The 20,040-nt window shown below is 37.0% G+C and overlaps 4 protein-coding genes across 4 annotated transcripts in view; 3 read left to right on the forward strand and 1 right to left on the reverse strand.

The window, feature by feature from the left end:
• Positions 1-10,290, forward strand: part of clstn1 (calsyntenin 1) — a 41,166-nt gene extending 30,876 nt beyond the window's left edge. Inside the window, exons 10-17 of the mRNA XM_020929483.2 lie at positions 538-695; positions 1,159-1,307; positions 1,900-2,144; positions 3,574-3,744; positions 4,369-4,514; positions 4,847-4,982; positions 6,357-6,541; positions 7,622-10,290. Of these exons, the coding sequence (XP_020785142.1) occupies positions 538-695; positions 1,159-1,307; positions 1,900-2,144; positions 3,574-3,744; positions 4,369-4,514; positions 4,847-4,982; positions 6,357-6,541; positions 7,622-7,816 (1,385 nt within the window). The 3' untranslated portion in view covers positions 7,817-10,290. The remainder of the gene's footprint in view (positions 1-537; positions 696-1,158; positions 1,308-1,899; positions 2,145-3,573; positions 3,745-4,368; positions 4,515-4,846; positions 4,983-6,356; positions 6,542-7,621) is intronic.
• Positions 10,291-10,665: 375 nt separating this feature from the next.
• On the reverse strand, positions 10,666-13,216 carry lzic (leucine zipper and CTNNBIP1 domain containing). Its single transcript, XM_020929486.2, has 8 exons — positions 13,029-13,216; positions 12,895-12,930; positions 12,525-12,637; positions 12,229-12,364; positions 12,049-12,147; positions 11,714-11,809; positions 11,141-11,222; positions 10,666-11,027 (listed from the first exon to the last, which is right to left on the reverse strand). The coding sequence occupies exons 3-8, from the start codon at positions 12,623-12,625 to the stop codon at positions 10,972-10,974; spliced, it is 570 nt and encodes a 189-aa protein (XP_020785145.1). The 5' UTR covers positions 12,626-12,637; positions 12,895-12,930; positions 13,029-13,216; the 3' UTR covers positions 10,666-10,971.
• A 121-nt stretch (positions 13,217-13,337) lies between these two features.
• On the forward strand, positions 13,338-18,540 carry nmnat1 (nicotinamide nucleotide adenylyltransferase 1). The gene is given in 6 exon segments (XM_055165807.1): positions 13,338-13,423; positions 14,088-14,225; positions 14,455-14,632; positions 17,066-17,190; positions 17,716-17,734; positions 17,736-18,540. Coding segments are annotated over 5 exon segments (816 nt in total). The 5' UTR covers positions 13,338-13,423; positions 14,088-14,110; the 3' UTR covers positions 18,115-18,540.
• Positions 18,541-19,053: 513 nt separating this feature from the next.
• rbp7a (retinol binding protein 7a, cellular) lies at positions 19,054-19,985 on the forward strand. Its single transcript, XM_055165917.1, has 2 exons — positions 19,054-19,378; positions 19,801-19,985. The coding sequence occupies exons 1-2, from the start codon at positions 19,306-19,308 to the stop codon at positions 19,983-19,985; spliced, it is 258 nt and encodes an 85-aa protein (XP_055021892.1). The 5' UTR covers positions 19,054-19,305.
• Positions 19,986-20,040: the final 55 nt, after the last annotated feature.

Consider the following 20,040-nt stretch of genomic DNA (forward strand, 5'->3'; position numbering starts at 1 on the left):
CATGCTAAATAAATGTATTTTTAGTACTCTGCATGAATATATTCTTGTGAAAATCAGGTATCTCGTATTAATTTGTTCCCTTGAATGCTTTTGTTTTTGTATTAAATATAAACCATGTAACTATTCCAGACCCAGGTCTCTATGGAGATGTTATTGCTTTGCCTGGTATGATTCACATTTTGCCTTTAAAGGCATCTTGCATTTAATCAATTAATGGGAGTACTTAGCTGGGCCCTGTGATCTCTTCAGGCAAAGCAATAACATCTTCATTGAAGCAAGTTAGTGGTGGACCCTCAAAGTTGCATAATGCAGCTTTAAGTCCATACACCAGCCATTTTGAACCAGACAGAGCATGTGCTTACAGTCATACAGTCATTTTGTCTTGTTTGTGCTTTGAATCCATTTTGACACAATCATTAACATGCATGATTCAAGGCAGTTTTGCACATTGCGACAGCATGTTTCTCTGCCCTAGAAAAACTTCTTTGGGAGTATTTTTATTAACTACTGCTTTTATTTTTTCTACAATAAATCCAGGTGGAAATGCTCGCATGGCCCAGTTTTTCAGAGGGAACTTGGCAGGACTCATGATCCGCTCCGGAAAACTGGAGAACAAGAAGGTCATCGACTGTCTATACACCTGCAAGGAGGGTCTGGATGTGCAGCTGCCTGAGGAGGTAGCTTCTGCTGTCAAGGTGAGGGCTGCTATTGGACATCGAGTAGTTGTCAAAATATGAATCTGGGGGCACAGAGAAACTTAACATATGGCAGTATCTTGAGTTATTAGCTACTTGTCACAGTGAAATGCCACTATGAACAGGCAGGGCTTGTTAGTTCTGCAGTTTTGAACATGAAGTCGATGTGTTTCTATTATTGAGCTGTTTTAGAAGAATGTTATGGTTTACAATGGGCAAAATGTAACATAAAGGTCTATGTATATTATAGTTTAATACTACGTAGCCATAATATGTCTTCTTCTATATATCTTGGCTCTTGACATGAAGCAAAATATACTTCTGTCAACACAAATGAAATTAGGGGAGGATGTCAAAAATGATAAATTGCCCATAGTGCTATAGGCCACTGCCTCCATTTCAGCTTATGACAGGACACCACCTTTTTATTATCTAAATACTTAATATTGTATCTGTATTCCAGGTGGACTTTAATCCAAACCAGTCTTCTCTGAGTGTGGAGGGCGATGACATTGATGCCTTTGACAAAGTGATGCAGCACATCTCCTATCTGAACTCCCGCCAGTTCCCCACCCCTGGCATCAGGCACCTACGCATCTCTACCACTGTCAAGTAAGTTTCAAATGTACTAATATTGCTTTTCATTAGCTCCATATTAAGACTGGATGAGTATAACTTTTATTTTTCCTTAAAATGATAAAGAAATTAAGCATATGTCATAGACTTACCTAATTTCCATAACAGAGAGAATAAACATGTGTGTAACTGCTGGGAGCCATAGATGCAGGGAACATTTTGTTGTTTAATTCTCTCTGATGTATTTTTGTAAGAAAGCACCTGCATATTTTTAACTGTAAGGAATTGTGCATTAACTTTAACTTTAGTGTGTCTTTGGATTTGTAATGCATTAAACTTACACAGATATTCATTTTAAAGTTATCTGAAATGATTTAGTTCAAAACAGTTATAATTATTACATTTTATGGCTAGTTTAAATTATGCACAAAATTACCAAAGCAAAATCTTGAAAATGTTATGATTCTGATTCATAAATATCAAAAGTCAACCAAGATGGGTCAAAATAAATACTTTGTTTGTCTGTCAGAAGAATTATTTAGAGTTAAAAGAAGACAGTCTCTTTGAAGTACAAGATGGGGTCAATATTGTATACATATATTAACACATATTTCTTATATCTTTGCAGGTGTTTCAATGAGGAGACATGTGTGACTGTGCCAGACGCTGAGGGCTATGTGATGGTGCTGCAGCCAGAGGAGCCAAAGATCAGCCTGAGCGGTATTGACCACTTTGCCCGGAGCTCGGCCGAGTTCGAGAGCTCCGAGGGGGTCACCCTGTTTCCCGAGCTGCGTATCGTCAGCACCATCACCAGGGAAGTGGAGGCTGACCCAGAGACGGAGGTAACCGAGGGCAACGACGATGACCCCACTGGTAAGTGACCTCAGAGTGGTGATATGCAAAAATTATAATTATAAATAATAGCGTATTTTATTGAGGATGTACTGTATATTTGAACTGATTTGACTGCTTAATTAAACTTATGACAATATTCACATCTTCTGGTTATAGAATAGTCATGATACTAAAATTTTTGACTTGTCTTGAACTTGATTTTGCTACTAAGAAAAAGGCTTGATACTCGATATTGAGTAATACATTGATAATGAAGAATACTATTTTCATATAATATAATGTAACTTTTAGCACAAAATAATAGTTTATTTAACTTAAAGATGTGGTCTTATACTAGTTATGATATAAAACAAGACTTTTCTCTTCAGGGAAGGTTATCTGAGTATTGATCACTTTGACCACCCAGTCTGGTTTCAGAGAAAGTTCAGTATGTTGTGTTTTTAAATCTGCCTTTTAGCCACAATATAATAAATAAAGTACAGTCTAGATCTTGTTTCTTAATAATTATGCTGCATATAGTGTTATCTGCCAATTTAGTAATTCCCAACTAGGAAATGTTGCGGAATTTAATTGTTTGTTAAAGTGCAAAAGAATATTTTGCATGTAGTGAAAAAACATACATAATGCAGGGTGTTTTACATTTCAGAACACATTGACATGGACATGCATGGAGCTTCAGTATTCGGCATATGCTATAATAGTATATATAGTAATATATACCCAGGGCTTTGTGAAAAAAGGATGTTGCTTTAGTCACAAAAGGGCATTAAAGGTACAGTACAGAACAGATGATAGCTGTGTATATTTGCTTACAGTAGGCTGGCATTTAAGGATTAAGCCTATGGGAATAAATGGGATGAAGAGAAGGGCTGTTTACTACTGCTAGGGCGGGGTTATTGCACCATCTGCTAGACCTGTGTAAGTACTGAGGGCAGAGGAGACAATAGACATACACCAGAGACTGACACAGATACAGCCAGATTCAATGTCCTGTGGAGAACGGCAAGCCATAAGGGACAAAAGGGATTACAGTGATCTCTTACCTGTATTAACCCTCCCTTCTTTTATATAGGGAACAAAGGGGAATGTCATAGGAGATTAGTATGAATCACAAACAATTACATTTATCAAAGCTGGACAAGTTGAAGCTTGTTTTGTAATTTACTGTTCATTTTTTGTCATTAGTAAAGTTAGTATTTTTTTACTATAGCTCTAGATGTATCCTGAGCATTTTGGTCAATAATGAATTTAGTCACTTATGCACACTCTTACAGATGGATTGTTAATCCGAGAGGATGTGCAAAATAGAATTATATCCATTTTTACTACGTATAACATATCAGGTTGATGCTGTATATTTGCACAACTCACTCAAATTAGATCTACAACAAAAAAGAAAAGGAAAAAAGTTTGTGTTGTAATATTTCTGAATGTTTTTGTATTCCAGTTCAGGAGACCGTGGTGTCCGAGGAGATCATGCACAACCTGGACACATGTGAGGTGACTGTGATCGGGGATGAACTGGATGGAGAGCATGAGAGTCTGGAGCTGGACGTGTCTCAACTGCAGCAGCGCAGCCTCGAGATGAGCTCCTCTAATCTGGGCCTGGTCATCACAGGTGCACACCACACTGCAGGGCAAACGGGCTGTGGGCTGTATGTGGAATAGTTATGCAAACACGCAAGTTCTATTTGTAGTATGTATGCAAAATCAGGAGGGTTATGGATGCTAGGTCAGAGAGTATTGTTATCCCATTATGATGTATGTTAATTGTTATTATTGAGTGGCCAAATTTGATTGATTCTAAGACAAAAACAATGTGATCACGTGATCAGAAACACAAAAAATAATCCTTGTTTTTCAATATTAGCACTTCAACTATTTTGAGGAATAAATACATGTGTACATATAAGAGTTATGGGCATATGCTAGGTTAGAGAATTGGCTTGATCTACTGTTTTTCAATCATCTTTATTTGTACATAAATTAAAATTAAAATTAAAAATATCATTAGCCTTAGGACATGTTAATTACAAACTCCAGTAAATCCTCAAATTAATACATGTTTAAAGGCACCAGTTAACACTTAAATCACACTTGAGTTCAGTCTTGAGAAATATATAAATTCATAAACCTTCATGTTGGAAAATTGTACCAACCATTTTTGTACATACAGTAATTATACCTGATTGAAGGACTGTAAAATATTGCATGTTGCATAACAAAATCTTTTTCTGTTAAGGTGTGAACACCATGTCGAACTACGAGCAGGTCCTGCACTTGATTCGCTACAAGAACTGGCACACCGAGGCGCTTTTTGACAGGAAGTTCAAACTGGTGTGCTCCGAGCTCAACGGCCGCTACATCAGCAATGACTTCAAAGTTGAGGTATGACCATCTTTACCCCTGTAACAGTACAGTTTTTAATTAGACAATTTAGACAAAAAAAAAAACTAAATAAAAAAATCCCCAACCAACTGAGTGAATAAAGTAAACACATTCAAAAATATGAGGATTTAAATAGGCCTGTTAGAAAAAAAAAATTAATCTTTAACAAAAATTTCAAGATATAACTAAAAATATATGGCTATAAAAACTACAATATATACAATAAGTGACTGTGAATAAGTGCTACTGTATGTAGTACAGTACTGTATGTATGTAAAAAACAATAAATACCAGATAAGGTGTCTATAGTGATCTCAATGGGTTTTTTTTAGGTGAATGTCATCCACACAGCCAGTCCTGTGGAGCATGCTAACAACGCCATGATGCAGGCCAGCTTCATCAACCCAGTTCACCACGCCTCTGTGGACCTGTCTGGACACAACCTGGTCAACGCACACCAGGCCTCAGGTAATGAAGCAGCACAGCTACTTCAGGCTGTAAATGTAGGACCAGGTTTAAGTAGTTTTGGAGTCTTTATATGTAAATTGTATGTATATGAATGCATGTGCAAGTGAGTGGTTTTGGATGTCTGAGTTTCAGGCTTTTGTCTAGTTTCATGTTTGTAGTGTAACCACATTAGTGTTAATATGTTTATTTAATTATGAAACTACTATTTGCTCCAACAGTAAGTGGTAATAATACAGCAAATCTCTTAGTTATAATAAGTACAAAGAACAAGTGATTTCTTATACAGCATATACAGCATCAACATGTAATCTCCTTATTTGTCAGATAAGAAGTACTTGGCCTTCTATCATTACCACTGCTGTGGATTACTGCCCATAAAGCAGAAGTAGGGCACGTATAATAGACCAGTTGTTTTGTAGATTTTTAACAGGACAAGTTTCAGGATTATAGTTGAGTGCTTTCTCCGTGGGACATCTGTTTAGGGCGCTCTGTGTGCACAACCTTTTTGTTCCCTGATTCAGTAATCTGCCTTTCAACACATTCAAGACAGGTTCTTCTGCAAATGTGGTACAAAGCAGTCGAGAAGGGATATTTCAGCTGTTATTATAAGAAACTAAAACTTTTATTTAGATCAAGCAACCATATATCTACAAAAGTGCCACTGATCATGATGACTTTGCAGACTTTATTATTTTTTTTTATTTTATTTCAGTGATGTAACATGGTAACTTGGACATAGGAGAAGGGTGATTTCTACCCCAGTAGCACAATATTGACAATTTATTATTAGAGTACTCTCACCAACTCATGTGAGGCTTATATTGCCTGATTGTATAATTAGAATGACAACATAAACAATGTTGTTTTTACAATGAAGACAAAACCAATATTACAATAGTTGTCATTAAAAGCCCCTTAAAATAAGTCATGTTAATGAAATAAAAAATATAAAATTCTACTTGCCCTCCCCTTTTTAAAGTAATAATTGATTCCTATACTTCAGAGTTGATTTAGTCCAAGTAGCCTTTATTTGAGTAAATATTTAGGGTTGAATGTCTTGCATTAAAAAATATGTCTATTCAATCCCAGTATCTATCTCCATCTCAGTTGTATCTGAGGTAAAAAAGGAGTTCACATTTTTGTATGGATTTTTTACAATTTAAATCCTATTGAGATATAATTTGAGGGTTGTCTTTAGTGACTTATGTTTATATCCAGATGTTTTGCTTCACAACATAAAAGGTAGCATCAAAAAAGAGAAAAAAGATATCAAAAACACTTGCTGTTATTTTAATAGGCTTATAAGGGGAATGTCAGTGTGTCCTTGACAATAGCCTTATTTTAGCTTTAATTGCCTATCTATGTATTTTCCAGTGGTTCCCAGTGCTGCCACCATTGTGATTGTGGTGTGTGTCAGCTTCCTGGTGTTCATGATAATCCTGGGCGTGTTCAGGATCCGCGCGGCCCACCAGCGCACCATGAGGGACCAGGAGAATGGAAAAGAGAACGAGATGGACTGGGACGACTCTGCGCTCACCATCACTGTCAACCCCATGGAGGTAATGCTTTATTCACAAAATATACTTGAGGTGAAACTGAGAAAATGTGTTAAGTTAAGCTGTTTTTGACATTTAAGTTTGTGGGTGTGGGTTTGAGATGTGTTCTCATGTTTAAAGTGTCAGTGAGGGGATGTAACTATTGTTTAGTTTTATTGTTTAGTTAGTTTAGTTTAGTTAGATTAGTTTGGCCTGTTCTGTGGAAAGAAAAGTAAATTTTTGGCAGGCTTGTGAAAGAAATGCCCTCTTAATGGGCATTTGATCTTAATATTTCATACCTATTATAAAAAAATGTTAAATTGAGAATGTGACAAATGGGATAGTTTTGTGAGTCATTAGTAGTAAAATATATTGCAGTGAATTAAAATAGTAATCCTAAATATACTATTACTAAACATGTACTGTTACTGTGGAATGTATGTTGATGCTAATTATCATGGTATCAATGTATTTCGTGCCTAAACTACGGGAAAAATCTACTGGTACTATAACAGATACTTGCTGGTTTGTGTAAACATGACCAAATGTCATAACCTGGCTCACATCAGGTTGATATGTGTACGACTCTGAATTGAGTTCTACACATTATCATTCTGGGATGGCACTTGCTGAAAGCGTTTAGAAAATGCAGAATGTGACGGCAATTATTTGCATCTGACTGGTCGAAGAGTCACAATAGCAGAACAAACTGGACAATCAAGCCAGTTGAGAGAAAAACACAAACATATTCTCTATCCACAAATGCACAAAGCTCTTACCTTCTGCACATTTTTCACAAACCGAATAGTCCGTATTGACGCTAAAAGAGGCTGAATTATGTCTTTTGGTGTCACCATGTTTGTTTTAGTTTTTGGATTTGGATTTTGGATGAGAATCCATCTTGCTGTGCCAGGTTACAAATGTCAGTAAGATCTATCAGAATCCAGTCCCTGTGTAAATGTATTGGGTGATGCTATCTTAATTAGATGCAACCTTTGTTTTGCCCATGACACAGTTAAAACACTTGTTTTTGAAGATGGTGTTTGGACCAGGAGAGGCTATTTTAAGTGTGATGATGACATCATAACGCGTTGTCTCCCACAGACGTATGAGGACCAGCACAGCAGTGAGGAGGAGGAGGAAGAGGAGGAGGAGAGCGAGGAAGGCGAGGAGGAAGATGACATCACAAGTGCCGAGTCGGACAGCAGCGAAGAGGATGAGGGCCCAGAACCAGAGGACCAGCCCGGAGCCAGCAGACAGCAGCAGCTGGAGTGGGACGACTCCACTCTCACATACTAAATGCACCAGAGCTCCTTCCACAACACACATGTCCACCACCATCACACGTCTATGAGGAGCCCTCATGTAAAAATACAAGTCATACATTTACTTCAGCGTATATAAATACATATATATATGGTCAAGATTTTCCTGTTGTTCTTAGTGGTGGTACTCAGTGTAGTGTAGTCATCACCGGATTGCTGAATTTTACAATTTTTTTTATTTATTATGTTTGAATTCCCAGGAAAACTTGGCCTACATTTGTTTTGAACTGTTTGCGGAAGCCAACCCTGCACTTTTATTTTCATTTCTTAATTTGAACGGCTTTCAAACCGAGTCCCAATGTACAATATTCCTTATTGCTTTATGTTTTAGATAAGTTTGCAGCAAAATCACAGCTTGAGTTATAGTTGACAGTGAATAAGCTTTGAATCAGTAACCAGCTTTTTCCCTTCTGTTTTTTTTAGTGCATGACTGAATTTGAGACATCACATTTAGAGAAATGCTTTTTAACATTTTTTGTAAATATAAAGAAACCATGTAATTAGTCAGTGTCTTAGTGATGGCCTTTCTCCATTGGGTCCAATATATAATGCAAAGTTGTGTCCAATACTTGTGTTACAAAGAAGCTGTAGCATGTGGCTAAATTACTGCAAAAAGCTGTCTAGTCATGCTTATGCAGGAGGTTTCCATGACAAAGAGCTTTGTCTTCTTTCCTAAAGTTTCAGCTCTTGCTTAAATTGCACAGTAGCAGTTCTCTATTTCCCTTCCCCAAATATTTTGATGTTGTATAAAGGGTTGTGGATATTTGGTGAAATGCTTGCATTCAAAGCTATATGTTTTGGGAAGTGCAAACTTGAGTTCAGTTACAGTGCATATGCACATTTGTCAGCAGATATTATCTTATCTTAACTGTCTGAAGGAGACAGAAAATCTTCAAGCTTCTACAGTTGCAGTCTTTGTGGAGCCTTGAAGATTTTAAGAACATTTATGTTAAATGGATTCTGAATTGGTTTGTTGACAGTTTATGTACATTTTAGAGTTGATTGAATTTTTTTGTTTATATTTGGTAAACTGCTTTTGGTGTGGCGCAATTCATTTGGAAAAATTATATCAAACACTGCTTCTACTAAAACTGCAAAACTCATTGTAAATAGTTTTCACCTCAACACACATTCATGTTTGTCAAGGTACGGCGTAAAATGTGTTTTAATTTGGGCTAAGAAGAATGTTATTCAAATTTGTCAGTTGTATGTTACAATAATCAATGCTTGTATGTTTGCAAATTTTAGTAGCACAATTGTAATTTAGATTAATTTATGATTTTATTATTTGTGTTGGTGAACAGTCTCCCTTCATGATGACCTGCACATGTTTAGGTCTGAACTTGTCAAGATGGGAATGCCTTTTTACCAATCATATTAATTAATATACATTTTTTATCCATTTCTTACAAAGCTGGGGATTACACTAATTTCATAAAGCATTGATAGTTTGTGTTTCACATAGCTGTTCGTGTCCATGTTGATGTGTAGTTAGCTCCATAATTGTATCTTCTATAGATATTGTACTAAATCATATTGTTCTGAAACTCAATCTCTAAAATGTTGTACAGAAACATGAAATATGAAAAATTGCTTTGGCAGCATACATGGGTATACTGTTAAATTTACTTATTTGTGTATAGTAGACAGTCATTTTGAAGTGTCTTATTGCCTGGGTTGTTGAGAGAGGGTATTGAGGGCAGCATGTATTTCACAGGAATATAATGATGCTTGTTGACTCAGAATTCACAATTTCATTACATAAAACATTATTCACAACTTCATGTATAGTATCAGAATCATTGTCATTTTTCAGGTTTTATTCTTTTACGATCAGCTCGTGAACTAGGTGTTCATTAGTTGAATTGAATGTCACTGCCTATCAATCTAAATAGCAGCCATAATGTGAAAGACAATAGAGGACATTGCATGACCCACAAATAATGACTGAATGATGCCATGTTGAAAAGAACGCAATACACTATTTAAATCTCAAATCACATGTCCACAGCACTTCAGATGTTTTTCTTTTTATGTCTGTTTTTTTTTTTTTTTCTTTTTTCTTCTTCAAAATTGAAAGATCAAAGTTGTTTTCAGGATGTTTGAATTCTTCCTTTGTGCTTGTTGGAGCTGCTCTCACTTTTCTACCAATTCAAAGGCAAATTGTAGTAAAGTCGATGCTTGCTCGTGAACAAAATAAAGGATGATGAGATGGGATATAAATGTGGTGTGATGTTGTTTTCCTTTCTTCACTGCAGTAGCTTCAGGTAGGACACTGCGTACTGGGAAGGTAGACGCCCTGTTCAATAGAAACTCATAAAACAGAAGCGCCCCCTAGTGACGATAATAGAGCAATTGTGGCTATTTTCACTGCTGAATAAAAATTCTGGTAGAATGTTGACAAAATATATTGGGTGCAAGTTGTAACTGTTATAAAAGGATTTTAGTAATGTATTATTGTATATGGCACTATGGCTCAAAGTTCCATTACAATTTATTAATTCACTCAATATTCAGTGGTGGTACGCTTATGTTGTAGCCACCGCAAGGTTACCAATCTGCACCATGAACCCCTCCGACCTCCATCAACACTCATGCACACGTCATGTTTATGCTACGCAGTGTGCGCATATGTCATCAACAAAGCGGAAAAATATAATCATAAACTATATACAGTTGGAATTTAGTGGGTAATTTTTTTGTTTCTATTTTTATTTACTTGTCAAACTATGTGAAATAGAATGCATATAGTATGCAAAATTGTCTCCTCAAGAAATTGGCAATCACGAACTCAATGTTCTGTTAGATGCAATCAATAAGAAGTTCAGAACCACACATTATTTATTCTATGACAAATACAAACAATAGAAATACTGCATACATAATTACAAAATAATATCCACATTGTGTCAACAAGGTAAACTACATTAATTTACACATCTTTGTATTTGATCTTGTCTGTACCTTAGGACAGCCTACTTCATTCTGAACAGACAATACATTTACAAAAGTTGGTATTTATAAAAGAATACTAGAAAACGTGTTAGCCCCTATAGCCACACCACAAAGTGCACCAGTTATTTACAATAAAGTGTAAATTGGCACATATCATAGTCACATAGAAATTGCTTATGCCTTGGTTTTCACACCAGAGCTTGCTAAGGCCATAATTTTATCCTCAGATCCTGAAATAAAGAAAACTGAATTTAAGTACTCTGCCATCAAGTATACCTTATCATATATTCGATTATATTAAAAATAAATATAGATTAAATAATTTTAATCATGTCAGTCTCACCTAGGTTTGCAGTGATTTTTTCAAACTGGCTCAGACTTGCTGTAGCGTTTTCTGCCAAGAACGACTCATCTTCTGCAGTAAGCTGTCAGAAAATGTTCAGAAAAGTTTAATAATTTGCAATAAAATATATTTTTAAAAATCCATCATGTATGCAATAATTGGTTAGTAAATACAAAAAAAGATAAATTACAAAAATAATAAATATGTTTTCCCAAATATGTTCAGTTCCTAACAAGGCATTGCTGCATATAAGTGCCATTACCATATACCAGTGCTACACAAATAAATGAAAGCAGACAACCTTTTTAAACAGCAACATTGAAACCAATCAAATACTTTAAGTAAACATGTATGAACTAGTCAAAATGACATAAATGACAGATGATTCAAGTAATATTATCTGATGTGGATATTATAAGTGCAACAAGAAATCTACTTGTAGCATGCATTACATCAGCCCAGAGCTGACCAAATGACTGCCATAAATAACAGCTGTTGCATACTCAGCCTCATGAGCCACTGAATCATCCTGAACGTGACAATAACTCTCCACTCAACATGCAAGAGCCTCACCTTCTCGCCAAGTTTTCTCAAGGCAGTGAGGATTTCCATTTTCTGCTGAGTGTAGACATCCCGTGGCAATTTCCCCACCATGACATCTCTGTCCATCTGTGCAGAATGTCACACAACAGTTAGGCACCTCAACAATAGACCAACTGTACTGCAGAAATGGATAGTTAATTTTTTAATAAATCATAAGTCCTGCAAGCCTTTACTTCTTTGGTTTCTTTTTCTTTTTTTCTTTTTTCTTTTTGCTCAACTGGACCATTAAATTATACTTCATTTAACAACCACCTTTTCTCTAAAAATATCATACAATTAGCAATAATAACAATTTCAGTTCTTACTTCTCCCAGCCTGGTCCTCAATTGCCCCGGCTGTTTTTTGGCAAATAAACGAATGACTTCTGGGGTTTTGAATGCTTGGCTGATGGCAGCTTGGATTGCCTGGTGACAACATTTACAGATGGAGAATGTAAACAATGTGTATAATTTCTATCTTTATAAATATGGTACTGTCTTTCATACCAGCTGCATACCACCCAGTTCGTCTACCAGAGTCATGTCCCCGGTCATGATCTTCTTCAGGGAATCATTAAACTCACTGAGCTGTTCCAGTGTCTCCTTTTTTGTCTCTTCATATTCATCTTCATCCAACTCTTCTCTGAAAATCATTCCAGGTTCATTATTTTTGTACGAGGTAGAGTACAGCTTTTGAACAATATATTCTTTTTCGAATGCTTATTTTGTTCTGTGAAGATCTATATTCATGTCGAGAAGGCTATTTCTTTGTGCAGCATTGACTGCAAGTGTGCCAAACGAACCTGCATTCTTCCAAGTCTTGAAGCTGCTGCATCAGTCTGTCAAGCTGCTCCTCCATATTCTGCCTCAATTTACCAGTCTCCGTTTTCCCACGGGATGCCATGGTTATCTGAAACTGTGATCAATAACGAATATAAAAAAGTAAAAATAGTAAAAGTACTAATAAAATGTAAGAAAGGCACATAAAAACAATGAAGAAACTCCAAGCTCCCGATAACATGCACGGGAAATCTGGGGGTAACGTGAAGGTATAAATGGGTTACCCATTATTACCCTGTTGTGTAAATATTATTTTATGTTTATCCTATGTGGAGTTTCTCTATAAGAGCATTATTGATAGTTTTAGCTAGCAGGCTAAAAATGATCCTTCACCTGTTTATAAACTGCGGTCAGAAGGAGAACCCAGACCTGTCAAAAAGAAACAGTTACATTTTCTTCTTCTGCCCAGTAAAATGTGCTTGAGGAGTTTATTATAAAGTATTTTTGTCATTTTAAAGCTTACTTACAGCCTGTGGGTGCGGTTCATTTGTTCCGGGTGTGTTAACCAATCACATTCGCAGCTCTCCTGCTACATTCATGAATGTCGTTCTGTTTGTAATTATTAATACACATCCAAAAGTAGTGTATAAAATTAAATAACGTTAACTATATTTTCAATTCACATCTTATTTCTTGAATAAAAACAAAAAAGATGAGGAAAAGCTTACAATGTCGAGAAAATAGATGTAGGATTGTTCTCAATTGAGGGAGTCTTGTTTAGAACTTTCGAAATCTACCGTTCAGTGAACACCACACCATTGTAGTTCGTAGCCTACCGGAAATCAGTAGCACGCTGTGGGCTAGCTTCTTTCCGACTGGTATCAGTATGATTATTTTACCATTATTGTGCAAGTTATGCAACGTGAGTTCATACAATAAAGTGACAGAGGCTATCAATTTGTCAATGCTGGCCTAAGATCTAAGAGCTAGATAGCTAAACTAAGATACAAATATAGCTAACAGACATATGTGTTAAAGCTAGTGATGGGCAAATGAAGCTTCAAGACGCATTGAAGCCTTTCATCCAATTGGTTCACTCTAGCGCGAAGCTTCTTGAAGCTTCATTTGCTCTAGCAGGACATCTACTGGACACAAAAATATCAGTTGACATGAATTTGAAGTGTGTGACATTTTGCAGAAAGCCTGTGAATAGAACTGTCAGCAAAATAAAGAAGTATGCAAAACATGTATATTGTAGTGATGGCAGTGTACTGTGTATCTATATACTGGCAGTATGTAAAATGATTATTTGAAAATGATGAAAATGGAAATCGCAGCAAAATCCGAACCATTTCCTGAATCAGTCACGTGGTACAGCCGGGCAGTGAGGCTTCGGACGTCATCATTTTCAGCTCCTCCCCTAAATGAATCAAGCCTCGATACGCGCATCGCGGAAACGCCCCCTCCCTACTCGACACACGCTTCGAAGCCTCGACACAGAACGTCACATCACTAGTTAAAGCCATCTTAGTAGTGTTTTTCATTTTACATCTAATTTTGTTTGTGTCCTTTTTGTACTACTGCAGTGAGTGTGGATTCAGCATGAGATATGGATGGGACAGCTGGGACCAGAGTGGTGCTGCTGGCTTGTGGCTCCTTCAACCCAATCACCAACATGCACCTGAGGATGTTTGAACTAGCCCGAGACCATTTGGAAGACTCTGGTACATGCTTATACCAAACAATTATTGTCTTAGATACACAGTTGCACACAAACATCGTGCACTCACTGCAGGGTTTGTTTTATCTTCATAAACATACTATGCTAACTATACTGTCCCCCAAATGTCATTAGTAGCAAACATAATTAATGACTGAAATGTAAAGACAAAGTGACATTGAATAATGGGGTCTTCTTTTCTGTTTGAGTGCATTGTCATATTATTGTTTCAGGTTACCAAGTGGTGAAAGGCATTATCTCTCCAGTTGGTGATGGCTACAAAAAGAAAGGTTTAATTGAGGCCAGACATCGTCTGGAGATGGCCCGACTGGCTTCAGAAAACTCCTGGATTACAGCGGACTCCTGGGAGTGTTTACAGGCAGAATGGTTAGAGACAACTAAAGTTGTTAGGTGAGTTATCAGCTCTCCAATTATGAAACTAAAAGTTATGAAAATGAGTTTCCTAAAAACGTTGTCACAAGGTCAATCAATGAGATAAGTAAGTAAGAAGAAGGCCATACTGGCTTGTTAAAACCTGATCTCGTCAGATCTCAGAAGATAAGCAACGCTGGGTCTGGTTCGTACTTGGAGGGGAGATCACTGGGAATTCCATGTGTTACAGTGGGGTGCCAGTGGTGAAAAACATTCTTTGTGTCCTTAGACAAGGTACTTCACCTACATTCTTCACCTTGTAAGAAAGTGCAGTGTGTAAGGGTGTTGGTGGTGGTCGATGGGGCTGATGGCGCAGATTGGCCGCCTCGCTTCTGTTAGTCTGCCCCAGAGCAGCTGTGGCTACATTAGTAGCTTGCCACCAGTGGAGTGAATGAGCAATGAACTGTAAAGCACTTTGGGTATTAATTAATTTAAAACAGCTTGTGTATTGGGAAGTTACTGAACATTTACAGTAATTAACTTTAACCAATTACCTAAAATGATTAAAAATGTTCTTTTCTTTCTTACTTTAAAACATTTATTACAGTACTTCTTAGCACAACACTATGTGGTTGTCCAGTTGTTAAAGAACATCAAAAAACAACAGACTGACTGCTGCAGCCTGTTTTGTGGCGTTTTTGTTGTGGTTGGTTCCCAGATTTGTGGAATGTTTGGCTTTTACTTTTTCACAAACATTTTATTCTCTTTTACTCTACTAGTATAATACTCAGATGTTAAACTATACTAAGGAAATGGCTTGATACTCAATACCAGTTTTGATGCCACAATGATGGAAAGAAGAACACTTGCTCAAAAGAATGTATTTTTCAGCACAAAATAATAGTGCTTTCTGTTATGTTGAACTTTAGTTTTATATGGGTATTGATAAAGTTCATTAATACTCCAAAACTGTTCAAGTGAGGTCAAATTTTATTTTTGTTCAATATTGGTATGTTGAATTCAGTATCTATTTTCAATACTGGTTTTGGTTTCAATTAGTACTGATGCAGGAACACTGATGCAGGCAAAGTCTCAGTTTTGATCCTGTTAGATCTGAGTGCTGCTTTTGACACTGTCGATCATGGGATCCTCTTACAGACACTAGAGGACTGGGTGGGCATCTCTGGTACTGTACTAAACTGGTTCAAGTCCTATCTAGAAGACAGGAAGTATTTTGTTGAAATTGGAAACTCTGTCTCAGATCACATGGCCCTGACCTGTGGGGTGCCTCAGGGGTCAATCCTGGGCCCCCTGTTGTTCAATCTCTACATGCTGCCATTAGGCCAGTTAATAAGCAGCAATAACGTGTCCTACCACAATTATGCAGATGACGCTCAGATCTACGTCTCTCTGGCAGCAGGAGACTATGGACCAGTGGACTCACTTGGTCACTGCATCCAACAGATCAGTGTGTGGATGCAAAACAACTTTCTCCAGCTAAACTCTGACAAGACTGAAGTCATAGTGTTTGGTCCACAGAAACAAAGGGACAGTGTCAGCAGTCACCTCCAGTCTCTCTCTAAAACCTTCAAATCAGGCAAGAAATCTAGGGGTAATAATGGACTCAGACTTGAACTTTAACAGCCACAAATCAATAACATCTGCAGCCTTTTACCATCTAAAAAACATAGCAAAAATCAAAGGTTTACTGTCTAAAGCAGACTTGGAGAAACTTATCCATGCATTTGTCTCCAATAGATTAGACTACTGTAATGGTCTGCTCACTAATCTCTCCAAACGAGCTGTGTGACAGCTGCAGAACATCCAGAACGCTGCAGCTCGGGTCCTTACTCGATCTAGGAAGTACAAGCACATAAGTCCTGTGCTCAGGTCTCTGCACTGGCTTCCTGTGCCTCAGAGAATAGACTTTAAATCAGCTCTGCTTGTGTACAAGTCTCTCCATGGCCGAGCACCAAAGTACATCTGTGACATGTTGGTGTCATATAAACCATCTCGCACTCTGAGGACCTCAGGGACCGGCCTCTTGCTGGTGCCCAGAGTCAGGACTAAACAAGGGGAGTCAGCGTTTCAGGTTCATGCAGCTAAAACCTGGAACAGTCTTCTTGAACATGTGAGACAGGCCTCTTCTGTGACGCTGTTTAAATCCAGGCTCAAAACATTTCTGTTTAACTGTGCATATAACTGAAAGGTTTTCATCCCGCACTCTTCTCTCCAATTTATGTCTCTCTTTTTTAATTTTAATCTTCATGATTATTTATGTTTTGATTTGTTCTTATTATGATTTTAATGTATTTCTTATTCTATAAAGCACTTTGAATTACTTTGTGTATGAATTGTGCTATACAAATAAACTTGCCTTGCCTAGTTATTTCATTTTTTTTTTTTTTGTCTCTTTTTTTGTCTTTTTAAAATTAGTTTATTTTGTCTTTTTTCATTTTTTTTCCCTGTCAGGCATCACTACAATGAATTACTTGCTCAAGAGCAGAACAATGACGATGTGGACACTGTCAAATATGGAAAAAAGAGACGCATCGAGGACAACCATTATGTGGCTTCATCAGCTCCTCAAAACAGAGGTAAGTTTTGTATTACATAATGTGACATCTCCACCCTTTTGCATAAACAGCAACATGTCTGCTCTGGCTGTGTCTATTGCTTCATTGTATTAAGGCTAGGCTTTTCGCATACACCAGTGCAGGTCTATGCAGGGTGTGTACCATGACACCTTCACTGTTTGCGAATCTGAAGAACATAAAAATGGCTTATTCAGTAGTAGTAAATTAAATAGTCATAAAATAACAATTCCTGCTTCCTATTGTAAATTAATAATGAAGCCTCTAGCTTATGGGCTACTTCAAATCTAAATATCTGCTTTTCCTTGTTTCAAGCATTTTATACTTCAAATATTACTTGTTCCCTATCAATTAATACATTATTGAAATGTTTACATTATTAAAAAGGTGGATGTTTAAGCTACCATAAATTTGAATTCAACTTCACAATTTCTTATAATGTTAGAACAATATGCGATGGTGACAATTACACTATTACACTATTAAGGAAACTGCTCTCTATGTTTATTCTTTCTTTCTTGCACATAGATGGCACTCGTCTGATGCTGTTGTGGTGCTGACGTCCTCGAATCTTTTGGTGTTCCCAATTTGTGGAAGCAGGAGGACATTGAGGAAATTGTTGGCCGCTTTGGTTTAGTTTGCATTACGCGTAGTGGTAATGAACCTCTTAAATTCATCCATCAGTCGGACACACTGTGGAAGCACCGTAAAAACATTCATATTGTTCAGGAGTGGGTTACAAATGAGATCTCGGCCACTCATGTCCGCCGAGCCATTCGCCGCGGTTGCAGTGTCAGATACCTGCTGCCCGACAGCGTGCTCAACTACATACGTGAACACAAGCTCTACACTGAAGAGAGCGAGCAGAAAAACATCGGGGTGGTCCTTGCACCTCTCCAGAGATACACTGGTGCCTCTTCAAGCTAAACACTACCTTAAAAGAACGGCAACAAACAGTTTAGGTGCTATACAACATTTGTCTAGTCTTCCAATTATAATGCATTCATACAAGACTTGTAAGAGGCGAACACAAACAACGCTGTTATATTTATTGTGATTTATGCCATAAAAGTAGGTAAATTATTGAATATTTGCCTCAGTTTTATTTTGTTTCAATTTTCTTCCTAGTAGACACATCAATCTTACAGAAGCCCTTTTGTAATATGTATGTATATGACTAGAGCTTATTTGTTTCATTTATAAGATGCTAAATAAATGTAACTGAAATGATAGAGATTATGTATTATACAATGGGATAACAATTTACAGTACTGCAAAGACAGCCTTTCCGGATCTAGCCAAAAAAAAATTTCATCAGTAACTTCAATAAACTTCCCTTTTGTTTTACACTAATGTGCTTTCGTTTCCATTTCCTCCTTGTTAACATACAGAGACAATGACAACAACAACTCTCTGACTGATTAGAATGGCTCTTATTAAAGTAATGATTCTCTTAGTTAGTTTTGATTGAGAGTAACTAAAGTGTCTGGAACTGAAACAACTGTATTTATTACTTGCATGTTATTTATAGCTCAACAGATTAATCCACATTTTTTAGGTTGGGTGGAACACTGGAGGATGATTAATTCTAATTGAGCTGTCAGGTATGTTTAAATCTAAGCCTGTGAACTTTAACTGCCACAAAATAACAGCTGAATCAAAGGTTGTGACCGGTTAACTAATTTGCAAGAAGTAGGATATGCAAAACTAACTCAGTGTTGATCACCTATCTGTCTGTCTATCTGTCAGCTTATAAAATAAACAAAGGAAATATGCTATTTTTAGTCTTATCACATGACGTGAGGTTAGATGATTTACTGTCACTGACAGATGTGTATTCTGAATATTTCTGTCTGCTCAAGTGCCTGGGGCAAATTTACAGGCTGTTTACCTGAGAACAGTTTGACCCGCCCAGCTTCAGTCCCGAACTTGACCTGGTTAAGCCCCTCCCTGTTCATAAGATGCTCAGGTGTTGGCGAATGGGGTGAGAGCTCACCTGTCCTTATAGCTGTCCCGTGGTCTGCTTTCCCACAGCTTCCTCTGATCAGTGCTGGAGACTGACAGCTACATCTTGGGCAAATAACTGAGGTTTTCAGTAGGATCTAATAGGAAGTCAAGATGCCCACCAGTTTCTGTGGAACATGGGACATGGTCAGCAATGTCAACTTTGAGGGCTACATGATGGCACTGGGTAAGTTTAGAGCAAATTTGAGTTTCAATTTGAATAATATGTGATTTATAGATATAGAAATCAGACCAGTGCAAAAACAAATACAAATAAATTACTTATTATTCTTTTATCTCTTTAGTTTGCTTAAAATTTGAAGTAACTTTATTTTTAACTGATTGTACAGATACATTTTGAGTACTTCTTCTAATGCACTCTGCTTAGATATGTGTGATGGTTCAGAATGTAGGTAAATAATGTTGTGAACCACTTAAATTACTTGAAACTTACTTAAATGTTGAAATAAATTGCTGCAACATAGCTGAAGAGTAGTTTTGTAAGTTCTGGTATGCGTGGGTATGATTGACATGTTTGTAGCCTCAGATTGACAGCAGCAGTCTTTGTACACTGTGTTCAAGGAAGCTTGTTTTTTTTTTTTTCTTTAGGTATTAGTGCGTATCTCAGAAAGATTGCTCTGAAGCTGAAGCTGAAGAAGGTGATTGAGCAACAAGGAGATCAGTACATCATCAAAACTCTCAGCACCTTGAGAAACTACATTATTGTCTTCAGAGTGGGAGAGGAGTTTGCAGAATTTACCCAGGGACTTGACAACAGACATGTAAAGGTGTGAATATTATGTGATGTGTAATTTCATTTTTAATTTTATTTGTAACTAAGAATGTATC

Source organism: Boleophthalmus pectinirostris, unplaced genomic scaffold (genome assembly GCF_026225935.1).
Source record: "Boleophthalmus pectinirostris isolate CB_2022bp ecotype Guang Dong unplaced genomic scaffold, ASM2622593v1 HiC_scaffold_8, whole genome shotgun sequence".
Lineage (NCBI taxonomy): Eukaryota > Metazoa > Chordata > Actinopteri > Gobiiformes > Gobiidae > Boleophthalmus > Boleophthalmus pectinirostris.